The sequence below is a fragment of the Gopherus flavomarginatus genome, chromosome 5 (assembly GCF_025201925.1).
Source record: "Gopherus flavomarginatus isolate rGopFla2 chromosome 5, rGopFla2.mat.asm, whole genome shotgun sequence".
Lineage (NCBI taxonomy): Eukaryota > Metazoa > Chordata > Testudines > Testudinidae > Gopherus > Gopherus flavomarginatus.
Window position 1 is genome coordinate 74,677,093 of NC_066621.1, and position 25,178 is coordinate 74,702,270.

General features: G+C 45.1%; 2 protein-coding genes across 11 annotated transcripts in view; both read left to right on the top strand.

Annotated features, from left to right (window-relative positions):
* NADSYN1 (NAD synthetase 1) overlaps positions 1–3,277 on the top strand; it is a 30,157-nt gene extending 26,880 nt beyond the window's left edge. For all 4 annotated transcript variants that reach the window (XM_050955331.1, XM_050955332.1, XM_050955333.1 and 1 more), the window contains one exon: positions 2,175–3,277. In XM_050955331.1, the coding sequence (XP_050811288.1) occupies positions 2,175–2,228 (54 nt within the window). In that variant the 3' untranslated portion in view covers positions 2,229–3,277. The remainder of the gene's footprint in view (positions 1–2,174) is intronic.
* Positions 3,278–10,066: 6,789 nt separating this feature from the next.
* TPCN2 (two pore segment channel 2) overlaps positions 10,067–25,178 on the top strand; it is a 58,936-nt gene continuing 43,824 nt past the window's right edge. For 2 of the 7 annotated variants that reach the window (XM_050955320.1, XM_050955323.1), the window contains exons 1-5: positions 10,067–10,252; positions 16,170–16,234; positions 16,883–16,959; positions 17,573–17,750; positions 24,314–24,430. In XM_050955320.1, the coding sequence (XP_050811277.1) occupies positions 10,120–10,252; positions 16,170–16,234; positions 16,883–16,959; positions 17,573–17,750; positions 24,314–24,430 (570 nt within the window). In that variant the 5' untranslated portion in view covers positions 10,067–10,119. Of the gene's footprint in view, positions 10,253–16,169; positions 16,235–16,882; positions 16,971–17,572; positions 17,751–24,313; positions 24,431–25,178 lie in introns of those variants that run through there. The other 5 variants (XM_050955322.1, XM_050955321.1, XM_050955326.1 and 2 more) reach the window with 5 other exon arrangements.

The following is a 25,178-nucleotide window of genomic DNA, read 5'->3' on the forward strand; positions in this document are numbered from 1 at the left end:
CATTATTTCAATACATTTTCTTTTACCATAAAAGTGCTTGGCTGAGGAATTTTAACACATCGGCATTTTCACTGCCAAAGATTTTACATTTCAGTTGCTTTTAAGACTATGTTTACGTACGCAATAAAATATTAATTCCCACCTCTCTGAAATGTCAGGCATGCTGTAATAGTATCTGACTCCCTGGAAACCTAGGATAAAAGGTACCATATGGTGTATTCCCTTTTTAGCCCCACCCCACAACTCATAATTTTGGGCCTTTTCCCATTAAAGCATAGGGCAAAACTCCTTTTGGCTTCAGTGGGAGCTGGATTGGATATTTTTGTAGGATCAGACTGTAAAAATCTGGCCTCTCTTTTTGTGCCTATAAATATTTATGGGCACAGTGAATATCACTTAGACTTGTAATGACCCAGTGTATTGGCATATGCTTCCCTGTGATATTACTTGTGCCTGCAGGTATTTGCCATTGCAAACTGTGTGCAAAGGGGGGGCCAGTTTAAAAAAAAAAGAATCCATTCCTTAAGTTTTGGCTTATCCAGTAGGTTATAGCAGCAGCCTGTGCTGGTAACTGTTTCAGAAAGTTTTTCACAAGACTCAAAAATAAGGGCATGTTACAGGGTTCACTCTGCACTGTGGTGCCTTCTGCTGGCTGTTGTGGGGATTAGCTCTGTTCACCAGTACGCCCTCCTCTGGTGGTGCCTCGCCACCATCACTCCTGTTCTAGGATCCACGTCTCTCCAAGGACTGCGGTGTCCTCTTCAGCAACACAGCCCTCTGGCTATGCTGCACTCTGTGCTCCCCCATTCTGGGGGACCTGCAATCTGCTGTTCAGACACTTCCCTTAGTGGCTACTGCAGTATATTGTCTGGCCACTTCCTCGTGGCCACAGTATCCTCTTTATCCTTGCCTCAGACTGTCCACCTGCAAACCCCAGCACCCACCCAGGAGCTGTCTCTCGCTCCCCCAACCCCTGCTAGCAGCACTGCCATGTCTAGGGTGCTGGCAGTTCTCTCAGCCCTCTAGGGACACAGTCCTTCCTCCCTGGGCTCCCCGCAGAGAGCTACCTTTCTGTTCCCTGCAGTTCCCTTTTTATATGGGCCTGCTTGGCCCTGACTGGCTGCTCCCTTTAGCCCTTCTCTGATTGGCTGCCTCTGGTGCAGCCTCCCTAGGGCTCTATTAACCCCTTAGAGCCAAGTGTGGGGCAGATCATCACAGGACCTCTTATAATACTACAGGACAAGATTGGTCTGTTTTGGGAAATGAGTGCACTAAGGGTTTCCCTTGGCCTGGAAATTCTGCCATCACAGGTCACACACTTGTAATTCCTAAGAGAATCATCCTCCAGGACAGTGTCACGTGTTGACTGTTGTGTTCCTGTATTTGTAGCACAAAGCCCAGAGATAAGATGTTAATTGGCGACAGCTTGAGACAATGGTTTTATTCAGATTTGCCAGACCTGCAGTTATGGCTCATTTCATCCTCCAGCACAAAGGGGCTGTTGCCCTGGTAGATCTACCAGTGTGAGGGAATTCCCAGGTGGTGCAGCTCTGATGCCACCCTCCATGGCACGAGCTCTTCTGCACTCTACTACTACCTGGCTTCCAAAATGGCCCCCTGGGGCCTTGAGCAGCTGGCATAATTTACAGCAGCTGTGAGGTGATTGGGGCATGGGCTGACCAGGGGCGACTCTGTGTATTTTGCTGCCCCAAGCACAGCGGTCAGGAGGCTTTCAGTGGCACGCCAGCGGGAGGTCCGCCAGTCCTATGCCTTCGGCGTACCCGCCGCCGAATTGCTGCCGAAGCCACGGGACTGGCGGATCTCCTGCACGCATGCCACCAAAGTCAGCCTGACTGCTGCCCTCACGGTGGCTGGCAGGCTGCTCCCCATGGCTTGCCGCCCCAGGCACATGCGTGGTGCGCTGGTGCCTGGAGCCTCCCTTGGGGCTGACACAGAACCTGTTGGAAGGATCAGGGACTGAGGGTGGTTGCAAATCCTTTGCATACACCTTTCTCTGCTGTTTCCAGTGCTTATTGGACACAGCTGAAATCTGGCCTATAGCTTATTGTTCCTCAGTTCATTGTTCACTACCCCAGTTCTTTGTGTGAATCTAAAATTAATAGCAGAAATTAAATGCAAATTTGTTTTTACCTCTGTACCTTGTTTACTTACAGGTTTCCAATCTAGAAAGTAAGGAAGGGAAGCCTGTACCTGAAGATGTGGACTGACCACTCTCCGTTCTTATACTACTGACTTAATAGTGGGTCTACAAACACAACATTCAAGGATAGAGTATATTCTGAAGATCAGCATGGTTCCAGTGTCTGAACAGACTATAGAGCTGGTTTATCTTTTTGTTACCAGTTATATCTGTAATTAATCAAACCCAAATTAGTTTGGACAAGTAAGTTTCAAGCTGTATTATTCATGATTCTGAATGATTTGCTTTAGCTGTTCACTGTTTGTTATTCATGGTGTGCGATTGGTCACATACTTCACATGATCATGGCTGAAATTTAAAATGTAAAAATAAAGATTGGACTTTGGGGTTTTAATTTTTGGATAATTAATCATTCATGATTCATTAATATTTTCACATATACCCAAAGATTGTCTGAGTACTTGGAAATAACAAGTGATATGATCCCTCCAATCACAGAAACCTGGGTCAGTGCTTTTGTGTGAAAATGTGTGTGCCCATATAAAATTTGACTGGGCCTAATGAATGGTCTGCATGTGATTTTTATCTAACATATTGAACTGAAAGCAAAAATCTTTATAGTCTCTGGCACATGCTGCTGTGAAAAAAACTAAATTTTCATTTTATTGTGTAATAAATTCACATTTTTATAATGCTAATTGGCTCTGTTCTTAACATATTTTTTATTTACATAGAATTGACTAACTCATCTGGTTTAGTGATTGGAGCAGCAGAGTAAGATTCTAATTTAACAAGGTATTTGAGCATGGGCCAAATTTTACATACATGAGTAGTTTCTAATGTGGCCCAGATCAGCACTCCTAAGGTCTGTTTCTGGCTCTGCCATCTACTTGCTGTGTAACCTTTGAAATTCACTTTAATCTCTGTGAGTTTGTTTCCTCATTCCTAAAATAGGGATCTTGCCTAGTTGATATAATGCTGAATGCGCTCTGAGATCCTCAGATAAAAGGTACTTTACTATTATCTGTAAAACATTATGTAAAGGTGAGCTGCAGACAAAACTGAGCATGCGCCCTTTTTTTCTTCTTTATGATTTATAAAGAAAACTTTGGTATACATGACGTGTAAAATGTTTCCTCAGTGTCTGGCACTTTTTTGAAAGGAGATGGGGATAAGTCTGGTATTCTGGCTAACATTTCTGTTCCCACTTAACCTGTCCAAGGCTGAGCATGCACTGTCATCAGTAAGTGAATAATGGCTGCTTTTACTTGCCTGTGTAGTCACTATGTTAATGAAACTGAGCTCTCTACTCTGTAAAACACTTGAAGACAGAGTGAGCATAGGAGAGATGGTTATAAAACCAGCTTTCCCTTAGCATTCAGTAAGGCTGCCTTACCCACCCACCTCTTGCTCTTCACTTATTTTAAGCTTCACCATCTCATAAATGTGTCTTCAGTTGTAGACAGATACAAAGGGAATGAAGGCAAGAGTTAGTCATGTTTCCCTTTTCATCTGTTGCCGTAACATTTAGCCACTTCTTACTTACATTCACTGAAGTTACATATGATGCCCTAAATCATGCCTGGATTTCTGCTATTGAAATAGACTGCAGGCAAGGTGGTGGATTGACACAGGGCAAGTTTCCCACCATTCCCTGCTTCCTGCAGACCAGTAGAGCTTGAAGCCATTCATGAAGGCAACCAGCTGGTCAGCCTTTTGGCAAGGGTCCCATAAAGTCCTGGTTGGAGTCTAAAGCTGACTTCCCCCTTCAGACTCAGGTGGCCTTATTGGAATCCTGGGAGGTGGGTGGGCACAAGCCCGCCCACATCTAAAGGCTCCTTCCCCAGCCTTGCAGGAGGGACCACTGGACCTGGGAACCAACTGAATACAGGGGACAATGAATGAATAACAGGGTCAGGAGTGAAGGTCACAGGTTCAAAACCAGGGATCCAGAGGGGGACACCAAGCAGAGAACCCTGGAGAGTGCCCACTGCTCCTCAAAGCTGTCTAGGGAACCGGTAGACGCTGCTCAGAGGAACTCTGCCTGGATGCATGAGACCACAGAGGAGCAGAAATAGGCTACACAGTTGCACTGCACCCCATCATCTAGTGTCCTCTTCCCGGTGTTGAAGACAGCCACTTTAGCCAGTTCCAGGAGAAGGTTGACGAGGAGGTCTCGTGACTTTGTGGGGCCACAGACAGAGCATGCAAATATAAACAGAAGTAGGGAAAAGTGCAGCCAGAACCTCAACAGGAGGTTCTTGAGGAGCCAGAATAGGGGTTGCAACCTGGCACATTCAAGATAAGTGAGTGCCAGATTCTCCCTCACATTGCAAAAGGGGCAGGTGTCAAGGACAGAAGCAAACTGTGCCAGGTACATGCCCATGCTCATGGTTCCATGGAGGAGCCACCAATCAATATCCCCGTGGGACCAGGGTGGAATAGAGGCTGGCCCACAGGAGTTCCTCACCTTCCACAGGTGGTAGATAGTCCTGCCATTTGGTATCAGGTTGGGACAGGGTGACCACTACTGCCACCTCCCCACTAGGGGAGAAACCTAGGTTGGATGCAGCTGCCTCTGCTGGCACAACAATTGATGCTCTGTGAGCCAGAAGCAGCAGAATTTAGAAAAGGTAGATTTTGTTTTTAACTCTTCATATGGTCTGGAATCTCAGTCAGAAATGAGAGCTCTTCTCCTTTCACTGTTTTGCTAAAGCTATTGCTTCCTACCTCTTTTGACAATCATAGGAGAAAAGTAGCAATGAAGGGCTGTTGGTTGCGGGGGTCCTCAGTGTGTTTCCAACTTACAAAAGAGAAAGTGAGAACAGCCAGAATCACATAATTATAACTCGGCAGGTAGACTTTCTGCTGCTACTCCTATACTATTGAGCATTTTAAACACTTCACAATTAAGATGAATCTCTCAGACTGTTCTTGTGTTTCCATTGTGGCACTAACACTGTAAATGACCATGTCCTACCACACCACTGTCACATGCTGGTTGAACCAATCAAATGTATCATTTTAACATTTGTTTTTGAAGTTCTCTCTGTGTTGCCCTTACAGCAGACAACACCCTTAATTCAGCATTTACCAACAGTTAGCCCACAGTGCTATTAGCCATATCACCATTTCCCCCTCTCTTGTAAAGGGAAATAACTGTGGTCAGCTGTTGGCAAATGCCAAGTTAATCATGATCACTCTATCAGTAACTCACCAAAGGGAATGTCACGTAGTTATTTCCAGTGTTTAAGAAACAGGTGAAGAAAAGTGTTAAGCCTGCTGCTGCTCCCTTGGAAGTCAATGGAAAAACCTAATGAGAGCCAGTTCTGGCCCATAATCAGTGGGAGCTAATGCTGTGTTTCTGTTGCCAAAATATACCAACTCATTTTCCCCCTGTTGAAATGTCATATTAAACAGAGCAAGATAACACCTTCAAAATTCCACTAGGTGTCTTAGTACTAATTTTTTTTTTAAATAAATGGCATGTTAGCACCATGTCCTCATTTCTAATAGTTGAATTCAAGTTCTGGCTGGCTTGGACTTGTTCTGAGCTGATTGTGGTGGAGAGAAAAGGGGGAGAGTTGGCAACTCACCTTAGATGTCACAATCCTATTATCACCATTGGGTGTTTAGTAATTGAGTGATCAGACTAATTGGTTCTGTCTGCAGTTTTATCTTTCCTGCCTATTTGCTGTTGCAAACCGTCTCCTTTGGTAAGTCCTTTTCTCTCTAGTCTCCTCTTGAACTCATAAGTGATCATTGCTGAGGCTGGGTACACAGAACAAACCTAATAGAATGCCTGGGGCAGGGGTGTGGTTACCTATTGAAGTTAATAGACTCTGAACCCGAGTAATGACTGGAGCGTCAAACCAATGGCTGTTAGAAACCAGCACACTGGGTGGGATATTGAGGTACACTGGTCTACTTTAATTTTTGAGTTTGGGACTGTGTCCAGATCAAGGATTTTGGCTGTCCCATTATAAAAACAGGTGATGTGAAAAATGGACATACGAGTTCAGATCCTAAGCACACAGCAAGGTTTGGTTCAGGCCTAGCTTTCATTAAGATGGATAATATACTTCTGAAAAGTTAGTGTTTCTAACTATAAATATTTTGCAGTTGGAACACTGACTTGTACAATAGAAAAGATCTTTGTTGCCCAACATGCCCTATAGTTGAACTGTTATTCAGTAATACATCATATCATTTATTGCTTAATCTTAAAAAGAAAATTGCCTAAATGATTATTACACAAACTTCAGTTAGTTTTGGAAAGTGGGTTTTTTCATAAGGCAGTAACTTACATTTTAAAAACAAAATCAGGGAAATAATTACATCTCAAAAATATATTGACAGTTCAATGATGCTCCCACACAAATAGCCATATCGGTACCATTGGGTGTGAAAAAGCTTTCTCACAGTAGGATTTTGGCTTAATGTTTTTTGAGGCAGTCCTACATATCAAAGTAGACTTTAAAAATTGAAAAGTCATTTAAACAGTGGAAAAGTTTTTCTTTGTTAAAACAAATAAACCATCCCAAACAATTTTAAGTGAACATTTGAGATGATGAAAAATGTGGCAAGGTGAGGCTAGAGACTGAAGTATTTCTACTGGATAAGTACAGCACATAGTGACATTGCAACCTTTCCCTTACTGCTCTGCAACCTCAATTCTGTCCTGATGGAACTGCTTTCCAGGGTAGGGAGATAGCAAGGACTACACGGGCATTGAGACTGAGCTGAAACTGTCAGCCCCACTACCAATTACAATAGTAGTACCTGTCCACTAACAGTGATCTCAGACCATCAGTTCATTTCAGTGGAAGAATATTTTTAACACTGCATTTTTCAAAAGCCAGTTAGGAAGAGCTAAGCACTCTGGGTATGTCTTCACTGCAGTAAAACACCCATGTTTGACTCGTGTCAGCTGATTCAGGTTGCAGAGCTATAAAATTGCAGACTAGAGCCATGAGGATCTTATTGCCTGGGCTCCAGCCCACGCCTACACTGAAATTTTATAGGCCCGCAGCCCAAGTCAGCTGACATGGATCTGACACAAGTGTTTAATTGCAGTGTACACATAGCTAAATACAAGGTGGAACAGATTGTTAAGCATAAGAGAATAGACCATTCAAGGTGAAATAGGACTGCTACTGCAGGGGTGTTAAATGTCTACTTCATTTATTTAGCTGTGACACTCTGTACCTTTCCCAGATCTGAACAGCTCTGTATAAGCTCACAAGTTTTTCATGATGAGAACTTGGTTCAATTAAAGATATTACCTCACTCACCTTGTTGCTCTATGATCCTGAGACCAACATGATTACAACACTGCAAACATTAATAATTGTCAAACCAATTTAAATCACAATGTGAAGATACTGAACCATGAGAAGTATTCAAGAATTCACCCTAAATCAGTCAGAAGAGCATTCCTCTGATGCTTCTGTCATCTTTGCTTACCATAGTAGACATCTGAATATGAATCAAGTGACAAAAGGAAAAATATCACCTAATACAGGCCTTGTAAAAAACCCTCTTCTTCCCCCATCACTAAAGAGAGGAGGGCATACAGATTTAGAAAAATGGGCAGGTTGCAAAATAAATTGACCATCAGCTGTGACTACACAGATTTATGCTAACATTCCACCTTAAAAATATCATGGCCAGAATGGCTGTATGTAGTAATTTCCCCCAACGTTCTTATATAGCTGGAAGATTTCTCTTAAATGTAAAATCAGTTCTTTGCTGATCTCTCAATCCTTTTATATTACAAAATTACCTATATTTCTACAAATTAAAGTCTCTCAATCTCTGTTTTAAGTCTTGGAGATACATTGTAAAGTCCACAAGAACTAGAAACGCATAGAATCTTGTTCAGATGAGACGTACTGTTAATTTAATTACACTGGTCATATTGCCCATTAATAATTTGACTATATTTCTCACTATATTTTACTCTTTCCAAACTGCACCTGTAGTTGAAACTGCATAGTAAAGAATTACAACAAAAAACTATAATCCTACAAAGTCATCTAGATCTTTAAAGGCATACAATAGAAGGGAAATCTGATGCAACCTGTGGATAAGGTGTGAGAATGGAAGGTTTAATTATTCTGAATCACACAGTCTGGCGGAAAATACACTGCTTCTTTGAAAACGAAGAGAAGTTTTGACGGAAAGTGCAATTTCCAGTGAACTCCTTGGCTTCCATAAATTAATTGTTTCTAAAAACAATGTTGCAGGTAAGTACAGTACATGCTTCAAAACATTTAATTATAATAATGAGCATACACTCTTCAGGGCAGGGACTGCGTCATCCTAAGTGTTTATACAGTACTCTGTGGTCCTGATCCTGATTGGGAATTGTGGGTGATACTGTAATACAAATAATAATCTATATTGTGCTTTACATGTTCAAAGCACTGCACACAATCAGCTGTCACTAATTCTCAGAACACTCCTCTGAAGAGAGTGCATAAGTAGTCATATCTTCATTTGAGACAGTACAAATTGAGACAGAAGGTGAAAAGACTTGGCCAAGGCTATACAGTGAGTAGGTGGCAGAGACAGGACTTTCCAATTCCTAATCCAGTGCTCAGTCCTCTGGAAAAATGTTATGGATGATATGACAGTTAATAAATGAGGTTCTTAATTATATCTGTAGTCACTCAGTGTACAGTAAGCCCACTCTTACCTCATGTTATTGGATTCTACTCTAAAGAAGCTGGCCTAATGCCATGTATCAAATATTAGCCAAAGGCTTTCACATAGGTCCAGATCCTCAAATATTTAGGCACCTAACTCTCCAATGGACCCAAAATACCTTTGAGGGTCTGGGCCAGGGGTAAGCAACCTATGGCACGCGTGCCAAAGGAGGCACGTGAGCTGATTTTCAGTGGCACTCACACTGCCCGGGTCTTTGCCACCGGTCCGGGGGGCTCTGCATTTTAATGTAATTTTACATGAAGCTTCTTAAACATTTTAAAAACCTTACATACACCATACACATACACCAATATTTTAATTATATATTATAGACAGAGACCTTCAAAAAATGTTAAAATGTATTACTGACACGCAAAACCTTAAATTAGAGTGAATAAATGAAAGGTTGCCAACCCCTGATCTGGGCCATATTTACTGCAAATGAAGTACTGTGCTGTCTAGCTACAGGGTGGTTTGGAGAGGCCAATGGCAGCAGAACTACTCCAGGATCGGGGCAGGTAATTGATCTGTACTGTCCAGTTCAGCAGATTTTTTTAAAAACTGGTTCCTGATTTGCTGTCTTGTGCAGCTGTGACAATAGTGCTTTGCAGACAACAATCATGATGCTGTGTTGGCAATGTAGGCTCCAGCCCTTCAGAGAGATTTATAGTTCTGCTCAATGTGAACCAAGGCAGCAGGAGTGACTGTGCGATACTCTCCCGTGGAGAAATGAAAGTTGTTTATCACGTATGTCCTGACTTCCCTGCACCAGCTGAAGGAGAAAGCCTGGTACAGCAGCGATCACGCTGACAAAGCTGTGAGTTAGCCAGCCAGGAAGAGGGGCTCCAGAGCGTGACAGCAGCCACGAGACCCAGCCCCTACTATCTCCCCCTTCCACTGGCAGATCCTAAACCCCACTGCACCCAGGAGCCCTCGGAGCATCAGCCCGTCGCATACTGAAGCCCCTGGCTACCCATATCCTAGTCCCTGCGAGTCCCCCCTCGAGCGCCCGCCTTCTGCACTGCAGCCCCCCATGGGCCGGCCGGGCCGGGGTCAGGCGGATCCTCCTCCCGCTGGCTGCCGGGTCACGTGTAGCGGGCGGAGCCGGCTCTCCCGGGGCAGAGCCCCAGGCGGAGTGAGGGCGGCTGCCTTCCTTCCCGTGTGAGGCGGGCGGCTGCCTTCCCCTGTGAGCCGGGCGGCCGCGACTGGGACCTGCTACAGGGGAGCGCCTGGCGCCGCCGCTGTCCATGGAGGAGGAAGCCGGCGCCGAGAAGGAGCCCCTGCTGCCTGCCCGGACAGCGGGCCGCGGCTGCCCGCCCAGGGGAACCTTCGGGACTGGCGACTGCCCCGATCCCGCGGCCTCCTGCACCGTCCAGGAGGGTGAGTGGGGCCGGGAGAGCCTCGGGCATGGTGCCACGGGCTGGTGCCTCGCAGAGGGGTCCCGCTGAGGCACGGAGATCCTGGGGCGCTCCGCAGCCTGCCCAGGGACGGGGCTCTGAAAAGTGGCACCTATATAGGCGCCTGCCCCTCTGGGGGAGCCCATAGTGGGTAGGTTTTGTCCCGTAGAGCATAGGCACTGCAGCCCGTGTGGGGGAGCGAGAGCCTCTAGAGCTTAAAAGACCCCTTGGGTCAGCGATCTCACTGCCCAGGGGTATTGCCTAGACAAGCCCATAGAACAGGGACTTCAGCGCCTGGTGGGCGGTGTCTGTAGCATATGGACTGGTGCCTGCAGAACCTAAGTCTTGGTGACTCTAGGGTGGGTGACAGCTGCAGAACAGAGATCCAGGGCCAATGGAATGATGCCTGTAATCATTCTAGACTGAGGGCTTGTCTGCAGGGGGAAACTGATGAAGTGGTTGATGGTGGTGTAGCTCCACATCTGGACACTCTGTACTGGAATAGAGGTAATTTTATTCTGGAACAGTTTGCTCGGCTTTGGAAGTGCACTGTTTATTCCAGACTAAAGTGATTGTTTATTCCTAAATAGGATTTCCACACAGGGAGCTATTCCAAATTAGCTGTCCTGGAATAAGATAGTTCTGTCAATTTCCCAGTGTAGACAAGCCCTGGTGTATCAGAGACTGATAGTGTATATGCATAGCTGGCATGTGGATTTCAGTTTAATTTGTCACATTGCATTACTTGCTGTCACTATGCCACTGATTTATTTACTTACTTATTTTGGATGAGCCAGCTGACTAGGGATAATGAGTGAAGAAGAACAAGAAGACTTGAGGTTTAACCTTTTCTCAACCCCCCACTCCTGCATCATGCTGTTTTCTTTCAGATTTTTTTATGTTAAGAGCTAAATGCTTTTTTCCCCTCTCTCTTACAAGAGATGTAGACATCTTAAGTGGGTGCTTAAGATGTCTTTATGTTGAAGGGAAGGTGTTGTGGAAACTTCACACTGTCTTTAGGCTGGGATTTTCAAAGGAGCCAAAGGGAGGTATGTGCTTAATTCCTATTTGAAATTCAACAAGAGTTGGGTGGCTATCTCTATAACTCTTGTCAAATTTCAGTAAGAATCGACCCCTTAGGCTTCTTTTGAAAATCTCAGCCTTAGATTGCAAGCTTTTTGTAGCAGGCACTTTACTTAATTGTGTCAAAGTGGCCCAGTTTTGTGCTGAACTCAGTAATACTCTTGAACTGAATGCCACTTACTCACCATTGTGTGACTTAGACCTTAGTCCATCCCGTGCTTTGCTGCACATTGTGCTACCCACATTTGCCATTCTTGCCTGCCAACTGCTGTTCTCTCCAAATCTTCCCATTTCATGTTGGGGTGCTTGATATCATGCAGAACTGTTTATTTCCATGTTATTCACGGTCTTCCTCTCTTTCTTCTTGCATTTTCTGGCTTCCATTCAAGGGCAGTATTTGCTACGTGTTCTCTTTCCATTCTCAGCACATGTCCCAGCCACTGATGTTTTCTTTTGTAGATTATTTGTGGGAGGGTGCCTTGTCCTGTAACTTTTCTGACTTCTTCCATTGTTTGACTTCTCGTGTTAAATACTGCTCAATATAAGGGTGGAAGAATTGGGCCCAATCATGTCTACACTACGGGCGCTATTACAGCTATGGTTCTGTAGCGCCGTTGTGTAGATGCTTCCTACATCAACAGAAGGGTTTTTTCTGTCACTGTAGGTATTCCATCTCTCTGAATGGCTGTAACTAGGTCGATAGAAGAATGCTTCCATTGACCTAGCTGTGTCTGCACTGGGTGTTACGTTGGCATAGCCATAGTGTTATGAGGTGTGATTTTTTTCACACCCTGGAGTGCTGTAGCTATGTCTACCCGACTTTGAGTGTAGACTAGGTCTTTGAGTATTGCATTCTTGGTAGTGCATAAATCACACAAAACTGTCTTTACTAGAACTGCAAACACATTTATTTTAATATAAAACCTAAGAGTGGGATTTTCCAAAGTGCTCAGCATTGCCTTAACACTATTCTTACTGAAATCCGTGGAAGTGGAATTAAGTCAATACTTGGTGCTTTTAAAAATCCCATTCTAACTGTTCCCCCCACTCCCCAGTTCCTGACAATATTCCTGAAATCAACTTTGCCCTTCTTGTTCTGTGGTCACACAAATGGGGAATCTAAGATTTAAAAAGATCAGACTAATAAAGGCCTTTTCTGCTGTTTGGAAGCAGCCTCTGTATTTTTTTCAAAGCAATTTAATTTCTGTTGCATTTGTCTTCATGGTTGATGTCACGGTCTGTTTAAAAAAGATGTGGTGGTTACGCGCAAATATGCAGTGAAATTTTTAAGTTGTTTTCTGACCTCTTAGGAAATTGAATGCTGTTCAAATCAGTCATCTGGGAATTAATTTCAGTGGTGCATATTGCTTAGTAATGGCTTATGCTTTTGAACCAGGGATGTGGACAAAGCTGTACGGGATCAAATTTTTTCTCATAATGTCCCAGTCAGCCTCCTTGACTGCCATGTCCTGCAGGGATAGTTTGGAGGTGCTGTTACTGAACTTCTGTCAGCTATAGGAACATCATGAGGACTTGGCATTTTTTCTTAAAATTCAGGGACTCTATAGCCTGTCATTGGCATGTATTATGTGTGTGTCTGAGCCCTGTATTCATTTGTTCTCTGATGGGGACTCTTCTCCTCCTCTACAAGCATGGACTGTCTCTGGTTCCCTTCACTGGGTTAATTACTGGGGCAATCAGAGATTCCTTGATGCCAAAGGCATATAATCAAAATAAAGGTGGACGTGCTCACTTTTCACTCTTGCTGTATATATAACCTACTACAGACTTTGTTAATGAATTTTGGATTGATAATTTCATAATGGGCTTAAACTGCAGCAAGGGAGATTTAGGTTAGGCATCAGGAAAAACCTCCTAACTGTCAGGGTAGTTAAGCATTAGAATAAATTACCTAGGATGGTTGTGGAATCTCCGTCATTGGACGTTTTTAAGAACAAACCCTGGCATGCATTTGTCTAACCTGCCTAGATAATACTTAGTCCTGCCTTCGTGAAGGGTACTGGACTAGATGACGTATCAAGGTCTTTGCAGTCCTACATTGCTATGATAATATAGCTGTTATGTAGTGATGCTTTATTTTACTTCATTACATGCTATCAGCTTTTCCTTTGTTTTGGATCCTGCCCTGGTAGATGTAGTAGTAATAGCAGCGGGTAGATATAAAAAGAGAGGACCCCATCCTTCTCCCATTTCAATCTGTGGTGCCCCTCCACTGAGTTCAGTAGGATCAAGATCAGGTGCAGAATTTTGAAGCTATATATCTTTTTTTAAAAAAGGTAAATCTGGATAACAGACTAAAATTGTGTTGAGCTATAGATGCTACCAAAAAAGAATTTGGCTGAGACTCTCTTAAAGAGAAATTGTTCTGATTTTCTTCATCTCTGACTTTTGCTGACTGGAAATGCAGCCCTTTGTGCCTGTAATAACAACTGGGTAAGAGTCAGTCACTTAAAAATCATTCCAACAGGATTTATTTCACTTTTCCTTTTCTCTGATTAACCTCTCTATGAGCCCTCGTAGTGGAAGGGATGTTTTTGTCAGCCAAGCAGTAGGCTTCTGGGAATCAAATACTCAAATCCTGACAAAGAAATCCTGATGCTGAGTGCAATGTAAGTTACTCAGAGCTTAATGTCTACATGGGGCAACTTACTGGCATGATACAATTATCAACATAATTTAGCAACATCAAGTAAACTGAAAAAAGGCTACTATGACACTGAATAAGAGTGTCCACGTGGGGAATTATAACTATAGCAATAAAGCTATACCAGTATGTTCTGTGTTTGTACAGTGCCTAGCACAATGGGGTCCTGGTCCAAACACTCTGGTAATAAAAATAATTAACAATAGTAATGCTAATAAATTTCCCTTTGTAGAGAAGCTTTCAGTGTGTGGATGTGTGTGTCTTTTTAATAGACCTTGCAAATAGAAGTCCTGTCTGCTCACATAGACATTAAAGTTCTTTTTAGAAGAGGGGTTATCCTTGTATTCTTGTCCTTAATGTCCTCTCCCACTCCCCATACTGTTGTGCACCTGTGCATTCAGCTGATGGTGACCTTCATTGCCAACACGTAATTGATTTTCAATGGAGCTCTGTGTGTAGTTAGCGATAGACATTGGTGTCCGTCCTTTGTTTTGAAAGGTGCTGTATAAATGTAAGAATCTCATTCTTATACCACATGTGTGTGGAGTATGTAATATTAATAGGGACTGAGATTATTCCTGCGGAGTAAGTGAGGATTCAAATAGCAAGTATATTATACTTTTTTTAAAGCCATAGCTACCTATTTTTTATGGTTTCCTGCAGACTCTTAACTATGTGAGATATTGGAGGTAATTGTCCTGCTCAACTCAGCATCTGGTGAGGCCTCAGCTAGAGTACTGTGCCCAGTTCTAGGTGCTTCACTTTAGGAAAGTTGTGGACAAATTGGAGAGTCCAGAGGAGAGCAACAAAAATGATAAAAGGTTTAGAAAACCTGACCTAGGAGGAAAGCTTAAAAAAATTGGGTATGTTTGTCTTGAGAAAAGAAGACTGATGGTGGAACCTAAGTCTTCAGATACATTGAGTGTTACAAGGAGGACGGGAATCCGTTGTTCCCCATGTCCACTAAAGGTTGGACAAGAAGTACTTAATGGGCTTAATCTGCAGCAAGGGAGATTTAAGTTAGATATTAGGAAAAACTTTCTAACTATAAGGGTAGTTAAGCCCCAAGGGAAGTTGTGGAATCCCCATCAGAACAGATTAGATAAACACTTGTCAGGGATAGTGTTGGTATACTTGGTCCTGCCTCAGCTGAAGGGGCTGAACTTAAATGATTTCCCTTCTAGCCCTACATATCTCTGATTTTGATACTACATTTTGAGCGATATTGTTCCTTTTGGCCTCAGGGTTACCAATGGTCCACACAAATTTTATGCCCCCTTGTTGAAAATGTTTACATCGGAAATGATGAAAAGGTTATAGAAAGAGCTGTTTACTCTAAAGAACTGTTACACTGACAAAGCATTTTAAGTTTCCTGAATTATTTTTTTGTATCCCTCAGTTTGGCGCACTGTCACACATTGCATTCTACAGTTAGGCCTTGTTGAGAGGCATGGTTCTTTGCAGGAGACGGGCCATTTTAGGGACACAGTTTGGACAAATTTTGTTCCAAATTTAAGGTTTTGAAAGCTTTCTGTTGGCCTTTAGTTTTGTAAAAGCTTATTTTTATATGACATCTTTTGACATTTTCATGGGGAAAGGTTGCTCTTCTCCTGAAACAAATGACCTGTAAAGCTTGTAACCCAAACACTTTGCTTTAGAAACAGGCTACAGGAGGACCTGAAAGTGAAACTGGTTATATATAGACTATCTATATTCACTTCAGAATTTGAGAGTAAACCCAGAGTAAATGGTGAAAAGAAAAGTAGATTTCTTTATTTCATATTAACTCAGTTAAGGTAGTGTTTATAAGGTAGGAAAGAAGCTTCATCTCTTCATAATCCACATTCAGAAACATGATAAAATTTGACCACGGTAAGCAAGTTGGTATGCTGAGACCTCTGCATATTGGGCTGACTTTTATTATCTGGTTGTTTTTGTGCTCCCTTTTCTGTTATTCTCTCTTGTCTTTTATACCTACATTGTAAACTCTTTGGGGCATAGATTATCTTTTTGTTTTGTGTTTTGTACAGCACCTAACCCACTGGGGTCTTGGACTGTGATGGGAATGCCTAGTTGCTACCATAATTAATAATTGGTGCGGCAGGCTTTGCCCAGGTAACATAAATGACCAGTGTTTCTTTTAACCTCACAGCTGCTGGAGCTGATCATGATCTTTACATAAACCAAGCTGTAGTATTTATTGAAGATGCAATACAGGTAAATAGAATTTGTTTCTTTCTTACTGTGCCTACGGTGGTATGTATTTGTTACCTGTTATAATGAAGGCTATGATTTAGTCATGGTGGTGGCGGAAGTCACAGCTCTTAGGCTCGCTCTTATTTTCATAATCCGTTTATTCCACATTTACTTAGGGTATTTTGAACAACCTTAGATTGAAAGAACGCTAAATAAGTGAGGGTAATAATTAGACTTGGTGAGAGTTTAGTGGATAGAGCAGGAGGCTACTGTCAGAACTCCTGAATTTTATTTCCTGCTCAGTTACTGACTAACTGCATGGGTTTAGGCAAGTTAGTTAGCCTCTCTGTACCACAATTAACTGAGTTATATATGGCAATAATTGATGCCTACCTTCTATAGGTGTTAGGGTATAATTTCTATAAGTAACATGTTTTGAGGTCTTTGGATGAAGAGGTCTTTATAAAAGCAGTTTCTTTCCCATATCACTTTTTCTTCACATGTGTGCAAGCTAAGGGGTAGTCATTGGTGGACTTCACTTAATGCGAACAGTAATTTTTCTTTTTTAGTAGCCTCTGTGTCTTAGTATAAAGCTGAAAGTGTCTCAAATTAGGTTTTAAATAGCTTGATCTCTGAATTACTTTTCTGTGCTTTGCCTCCTGCCTCCAGTATCGTTCCATAAACCACCGAGTGGACTCCAAATCCCTGTGGCTTTATCGATGGTATTATTCAAAAATTTGCCAGTGGTGAGAACTTGGTATTCTGCTCTTTTTGTCTCTCTAATTTAGCAGTGGGTTTTGAAATGACTTCTTGTCTCTGTATTTTGTTAGTTTGAGTAGCTAATATAATAATGGTGGTTTTATTGCAAAACAAACTTTTCTAGCAAATCAAAATGAAGAATAACTGTGCAAGTGATGAGAATGGACAGTACCAAGTATTGTAAACTCTCATGGAGATAGCTCTGTAGAATTGCATGGGGCTAGTAACATGAGTAAAGACTGTTTGCGGGAATTAAGGGTTTGCAGGATCATACAGTTATTCAGGCTTGTGTTTTGTTGCTAGCATTTAATTAAGCAATAGCAACTATGTGTCTTCTAGTTCATCTATTTTTCTGTGCCATTAAAGGAGCAACATTTTCCAAGCTGTGGTATTTGGTTTGAGACTGGCCTTTTTATTCTAAATGTAGACAAAAAGTCCTTTACTGCATAGGCATGTTATAGAGTGCTTTCAGATGGTTTCCACTATATGCATTAAGCTTAATACCATTATGAAATTTGATATCCTTCTGATATCTCACTTAATTTTGTGACCAGTGTCTGTTTCCTTTTATTCCTGTCTTTATGTTCCCCACCCTTCCAGGGTTTTGAGTCTCACCATTACTCTAATCTTGGCTCTGGCTTTCATTGAAACCCCTTCTTCGCTCACTGTCACGTCAGATATACGATATCGCGGCACAGCCTGGGAGCCTCCTTGTGGCTTGACTGAAAGTGTAGAGCTGTTTTGTTTCCTCGTCTTTATAGCTGACGTCTCTGTGAAGGTAAGCAAAGTCATGGTCTCTGCCGTATGTAAGAAGCATGTGTGCTTGTTCAGCATATTGATGGTAGACTCAAAGTGATCTGTCTGTCCTTTCTTTATATTTTGGGAGATGGTGTGATTTGAAAGAATATTCAGGTTTGCAAGTTTTGAATTTGTGTTGTTTGATTATATCTTAAATTTTGGAAAAAATGCAACTTCACGTTGATGTATAAAAACAGTGCAAAAACACTTCAAAATTAGGGAGATATGAGTCATGCATTTCTAAGAAATACAGCCATATTTCCTTAAATTCAGACTGCTGTTCACTGACAGTAAATAAAATGATAATTGTGTTGCTGAGGCCCAGATCTGGCTGACCTTATTTGGCCAGGTATTTTTACTATTTTTGTTAGGGTTGTAGAACTGGGACCTAAATGATCCAGCTTGCTCAGATTCAGATTAATTTCTGAAATTTGAACCCTTACATGCTTCCTGTTTTTTGAAGGATCAGCATTTCGATCACTGCACAGATGTTTACCATGTGTTTGTGTGTGTGTGTGTGTGTGTGTGTGTGTGTGTGTGTGTGTGTGTGTGTGTTTGTGAGGAACATCTGCAACTTCTCTTGACTCTTACTTAGCTCTGCTAGTAGAAGAATTCTAGGAGTCAATGTAAGGTATTTTTTTCCACATTCTATGGGAAATATTTGCAAACAAAGACTGAGGCTTTGTCTATGCTGGCAAGTTTCTGTGCAGTAAACCAGATTTCTGCATTGTAACTCCCAAGGTGTACATGCTGCCAAGCCAGTTATCAAGCAGAAACTGCGCAGTTGCAGCACTGTAACAAAACCACCCCAATGAGAGGCATACAGCTTACTGCGCCGGAGATAGAGCGCTGCAGTGCTAGTGTAGACACTCCGGTCGATTACAGCACTGCAATTGGCTCCGGGAGGCGTCCCACAATGCCTGTTCTCGCCTCTCTGGTCATCTATTTGAACTCTACTGTCCTGCCCTCAGGTGACCAACCGTCATCCCCACCTCTTAAATTCCTTGGGAATTTTGAAAGTCCTCTTCCTGTTTGCTCAGTGACGCATAGAGTAGTCTCAGCACATCTTTCCAGGTGACCATGCCTGCTCCATGCACCAGATGATCTCCCGCTTGGAGCAGTGCTGAGCTGTTAGACCTCATCAGCATTTGGGGAGAGGAGGCTGTCCAGTCCCAGCTGTGCTCCAGCTGTAGGAATTATGATACCTATGGACAGTGATGAGCTGCTAAAATATTAACAACAGGTTCCCTCCGTCTCACCCCACGAGGGGGTCATGGCCCCCCCCCGGGCTTGCTGCCCCTTCCTACTCCCCACGTTCTTTGATGCCCCCCTGAGACACCTTCCCCATCCACCCCCCTTCCCTGACCCCTGACTACCCTCTGCTGCCCCATCCAATCCCTCCTCTCATTCCTGATTGCCCTCCGAAACCCCTGCCCCATCCATCCACCCCTTCTCCCTGTCCCCTGACCACCCCTGGAATCCCTGTTCCTGACTGCCCCCCACCACTCCATCCAACTCCTGCTCCTTCATGACTGCCCCCCGAGGACCCTTGCCCCCATTCAATCTCCCTGTTCCCTGCCCTCTGACCGCCCAACCCCTATCCACCCCTCCCACAACCCCCCAAACTCCCCTGCCCTCTTCCAACACCCCCTCCCTGCTGCTCCTTGCCGCCTTACAGTGCTGCCTGGAGCCGCTCCGCTGGGACCAGCACCAGCGCTGTGGGGCCTGAGCTGGGCCGGGCCGGAGCTGCAGCGCCAGGACCAACACCGGCACTGGTGCTGCGGGGCCAGAGCCGCAACCATGGGGCCGGGCCCAGCACCGGCACCGCGGGGCCCAAGCCACAACCGCGGGGGCGGGGCTGGAGCTGCGGAGCACAAGCCGAGCCGGGCCGGAGCTGCAACCGCGGGGGCCGGGCTGGAGCCGCAGGGCATAGGCCCAGGACTGGCACCTGGGACCGGCCGGGCCGGAGCTGCAACCATGGGGGCTGGGCTGGAGCCACGGGGCATGGGCTGGGGCTGGGGGCACTCGGCTGGGAGGTGCCAGGCTGGAGGGAGCAGCGCTCCGGGACCAGAAGCTGTGCTGGAGGGAGCCGCTGAGCCAGCCACACCTCCCCTCCCGCCCCACACCCCAGCTTACCTGCCTGCCTGCTGCTTGTTCAGGCTTCCCGCGAACATCTGATTTGCAGGAGACAGGGGAGGGGGAGGAGAAGGGGGGCAGAGCAGGAGAGGAGGGGGAAGTGAGCTTGGGCCAGAGCTTTTGTTAAATAAAGCCCTTACAGAACCGGTTGTCCTGGAACAACCTGGAACTAAAAGGCCTGCTAAATTTAACAACCGGTTCCTGTGAACCGGTGTGAACCAGCTCAAGCTCACCACTGCCTATGGACAGATTTCATGATGCATGACCGAAAGGGGCCATGACCAGGACACACTGCAGTGCAGAGTCAAAGTGAAGAAGCTGTGGAACGCCTACCACAATGTGCAGGAGGCAAACTGCTGTTCCAGTGCTGCGCCCACGAGCTGCTGGTTCTACAAAGAGCTGGACACGATAGTCGGTGGCGACCCCACCTCCACTGCGAAGGCCACTGTGGATACTTCGGTGGCTCGTGTGCCAGTTGAGAGTGGACCGAGCAGGAGGAGGAAATCTTGGACGAGGATGTGGAGGGGAAGGGGGACCCAGAGGCAGAGAACGACTTGGAGGTCAGAGATGCATGAAGCCTGGAGATCTTCTGTACCTTGCAGGAGGATAGCCTGTCACAACTGTCAGATCTTGGCAAAGTGCAATCAGGAGAGGAGGCCCCTGGTAAGTGGCTTTGACTTTGGGAATCGCTAAAGCGCAGACAGGAGGGCTGCAGAATCAGACTTGTGTCTGTATGATGTGTGTACCAGCACATGTCTAGTCTGAGTAGTGGAACAGGGTGTTGATTGACTCTCACTTCATGGGAATCTGTGTCAGAGATCTCCAGGAAACTCTCATGGAGATTCTGGGCAACCCACTGCTGCAGGTTCTTCGACAGAGTTGCTTTGTTTCTTGCCCCATTAAGGGTAACTTTCCTGCACCACTGTCCTGTCACTGGGGAGGTGGTAGGACCACTGCTGCACAAAGGCGAGCCACATAAGGGCCAGGGCGGAAGCCGCAGTCTTGGAGAAAACCCTCCCTTGATTCCCTGCTCACTGAGTTATTCCTTAAACTTTAAAGGCAAGAGGAGCGCGACGTTGATCTCGCCACCCATAGTAGCTACGACGCGAGATTGCTTGTGGCATTCACGGAGGTGCTGACTACCATGGACCGCTGTTTTTGGCTTGGGAAGTAAGCACTGAGTGGTGGGATCACATCATCATGTATGTCTGGGATGACGAGCAGTGGCTGCAGAACTTTTGGATGAGGAAAGCTGCATTCATAGGGCTGTGTGATGAACTCATCCCAGCCCAGTGGCGCAAGGACACAAGAATCAGAGTTGCCCTGCCATTGGAGAATCACGTGGCAATTGCATTGTGGAAGCCGGCTACTCCAGACTGCGACTGATCGGTCGCTAACCAGTTTGGAGTGGCAAAGTTAACCGTTGGACTCGTGTTGACAGAAGCATGCAGGGTCATTAACCACATCCTGCTCCGAAAGACCGTGACTCTCGGCAACATGCGTGACATTGTGGATGGCTTTACGTAAAAGGGCTTCCTTGAATGTGGAGGGGCAATAGACGGCACGCACATTCCAGGGTTGGCAATAGACCACCTATCCACCGAGTGCGTTAATCAGAAGGGATATTTCTCATTGGTTCTCCAGGTGCTTGTAGATCACTATGGGCATTTCACAGACATAAACACAGTCCAGGAAGGTGCACGAAGCAGGCATCTTCCGGAACATTGGCCTGTTCAGGAAGTGCAGGCAGGGACTTCCTTCCCGGACCAGAAGATCACCGTAGGCAGGGCTGGCGCTACTGTTTAGGCAGCCTAGGCAGCCAGGATTATTGAGGGGGTGGCATTTTGCTGGGGGGGCGGCAGGCGGCTCCGGTTGACCTGCTGCAGGCATGCCTGCGGAGGGTCCGTTTTGGTCTGCGGCTCCGGTGGAGCTGCCACAGTCATACCTATGGATGGTTGGCTGCTCCCGCGGCTCCGGTGGACCTCCCGCGGACCTCCCGCAGCCATGCCTGTGGCAGCTCCACCGGTGCCACGAACCAACGGACCCTCCTGCAGGAATGCCTGTGACAGCTCCACCGGAGCCGCGGGATCAGCGCCGGGGGGCGGCGAAATGGCCGTGCGCTTAGGGCGTGAGAAACCCTGGCTCCGGTCCTGACCGTAGGGGATGTCGAAATGCCCATTGTGATGCTGGGAGACTGCTTAATGCTGTGGCTTATGAAGCCATACACGGGGCAACTTGACAGAAGCAAGGAGTGGTTCAGCCGACTGAGCAAGTGCAGAATGGCTATTGAGTGTGCTTTTGGCTGTTTAAAGACCCACTGGTGCTGCCTATATGGGAGGCTGAACCTGGCTGATGACAATATTCCTATGCTTAATAATATAATATATGGAGATATACCTATCTCATTGAACTAGAAGGGACCCTGAAAGGTCATTGAGTCCAGCCCCCTGCCTTTACTAGCAGGACCAAGTACTGATTTTGCCCCAGATCCCTAAGTGGCCGCCTCAAGGATTGAACTCACAACCCTGGGTTTAGCAGGCCAATGCTCAAACCACTGAGCTATCCCTCCACCGCCACATGCTATATATTCCATAATATTTGTGAAGGGAAGGGTGAAAACTGCACTCAGGGCTGGACTGCTGACGCTCAGCACCTGGAGACTGAATTTGAACATCCAGAGACCAGGGCTATTAGAGGGGCGCAGTGTGGGGCCATAAGGATCAGGGATGCCTTGAAGCAGCAATTTGAAGCTGAAAGCCACTAATATTTGTTGCTATGCTTGGGAGTGCAGTGCTGTAATGCTAGGAGGTGATTGTGATTGGTGTAGATGATGCACTATGAAGGTGTAAGAAAATTGCCTGTTGCTTTGCAGGGCTCTGTTTGTTTTCAATTAATGGAATAAAGATTGCTTTCAAACCAAAACAATTCTTTTATTAAAAAACAACAACCAGAGGGGGGAGAGAAACAAAAAAACACATCAGCACTGAAGGGGATGGGGAAGGGAGGGTCCCAGGAGTAGATGGGATCCCAGGAGAGTTAAAGATTTGTGTATGTCCAGGTATCCTGTCCAGCCTTCTCCTTTGGATTACAGTGCATCTGGTACTGTACTTCAGCAGGGCTGAACTGCAGAGGGATGGATGTTGAGTGCAGTGGGTACTGGAAGTCCGCAGGGCTGGACTGTGACGGGGCAGGGGTGGAATGCAGCGAGTACAGACTGGAGCCAGAAGGTTGGTAAGAGTGTGTTGACGGTGTCTGGGGGTGCACAAGCGAAAGAGTTTTGCAACAATGGCTGCAGGGGAGGGCGAGTGCGGAGTTGCTTGGTTTGCAGTGCTAATAGTGCCCTGGAGCATGTCTGCTTGGTGCTCCATAATGTTTAAGAGCCGTTCCCTGGCTTCATTCTGGTGTGCCACGTTCTCCTTTTGGTTCCTTTTCTCGCTGTCCTGCCACTCTTTCAATTCTTGTTTTTCGGCTGTGGAGTGCATCATAACATCACGCAGCAAGTTCTCCTTAGATCTTCATGGCTGCTTTCTAATTCTGCGCAGCCATTCAGCCACCTATAACAAAGAGGGAGGTTGGGCTCCCAAGGTCGTATCTGTGAAGCCAAAATGCAACATTTTACAGAAGCAGTATTGTTTGTAACACGCAAACCACTGATTTAAAACACAGCCACTATTCACAAACCTGTCACTAGCTGGCTGACCCCAGGCAGGCACATGAGCCAAAAGACTCCTAAAATGGTGAGCAGCTGCAGGGGCAGGGGAAATCAGTGTTCCAGGACCATTCTGTACATGGGGCATGTGGCTCTTGGGGAGAGCCAGCACTATAGAGGGGGCCTTATCGTTATTGTCCCCACATTTTCCACAGGCTGTGTTCATTATGGAAGATATCTTGCTGCTGTTAGTGAGAGCGAGCAGCATATTGGTCAACAGTGCAGGATCCATTCCTGCAGACTGAAGAGAAAGGGTGCGCAGTACACAAACTGTTGATAGATGATGCTAAATGCGGATGGAAGCACAGGGATTGCTGGGGTGCGAAGCAATGCATCACAGGGCATTGGGACAGGACCCAAATGCCCCGCGACCCCCTCTGCCTTACCACAAATCTTAGCGGCAGAAGAAAAAGAGATGCTCTGTGGGATAGCTGCCCAGAGTGTACCACTCCAAATACCACTGCAAGTGTGAACATGCTATTGCGCAGGCAGCTGACAGTGTGAACACACAACAGCGGTTTCCCGTCAGTGCTCTCTGAGCAGTGCTGTAACTGCCGGTGCTGTAACTCTGCCAGAGTAGACATACCCTTAAAAATAACACATCTTTTGCAGTGTATTTGGATCAGTTTCCTTTTCAGTTTATTGCCCACTCAACTTGTTATGGTTTAACAGTTGTTTAAATTTTGTTTGCCTTCAAGAGTTATTTAATTGGTTGGGAAGAATTTCAGAAAACGAAATGGCTGCTGGCTTATGTCCTGACACTGGTTGTTTCCGTTATCGACTGGACTGTGTCACTGAGCTTTTCTTGTACAGAGGTAAGAACTGTTATTCCCTCCATCCCTCCCCAAACTATCAGGAGGCTTGTGGCAGGGAGGGAATTATTGCAGAGAAGGTGTTTAGAAGATGGCTGGGGTGTCTTGCTTTTATTGTCTTGTGTTTGCTGCTAGAGTGAGCATAATGAGACATTTGGAAACACCTGCTGTAGCAAAGCTAGTCTTTTGCGACTCTTAATTTGTGTTTCTCAATAAAGGATGTAATGCTCTCTGTAAAATTAAATAAAGCTTGGCCAATGTAAGTAGTCTTTGTGATAATTAGAATGGAAGAGAAAAGATTGGGCATTTGGAGAAATTTCATTGTGCAGGAGGAAGAGGACAGAATTTTCCTTTGGATTTAACTGTGTAGGATTTACTGAAGGTAGTTGCCCATGGCCAACCCTCCCTCTCAAAATGTCAAGATAAATAAGGGTGACCAGATGTCCCGATTTTTATAGGGACAGTCCCGATTTTTGGGTCTTTTTCTTATATAGGCTCCTGTTACCCCCACCCCCGTCCTGATTTTTCACACTTGCTGTCTTGTCACCCTAAGATAAATATAGTGCCAAATTTTGCTTTTTCAGAGGGAGTTGCAGTCATTTTAACCATGTGACTTTACAAAAGTAATATGATCAAATATCTTGTGACATGCTTCTAAACACACATATCCTAATCATAATAACCTAACTCTTCTCTCATCTTCCTCCACTGTGCAACAGCTCCCCTAGCTGTAAGTAACTCACAGTGAATC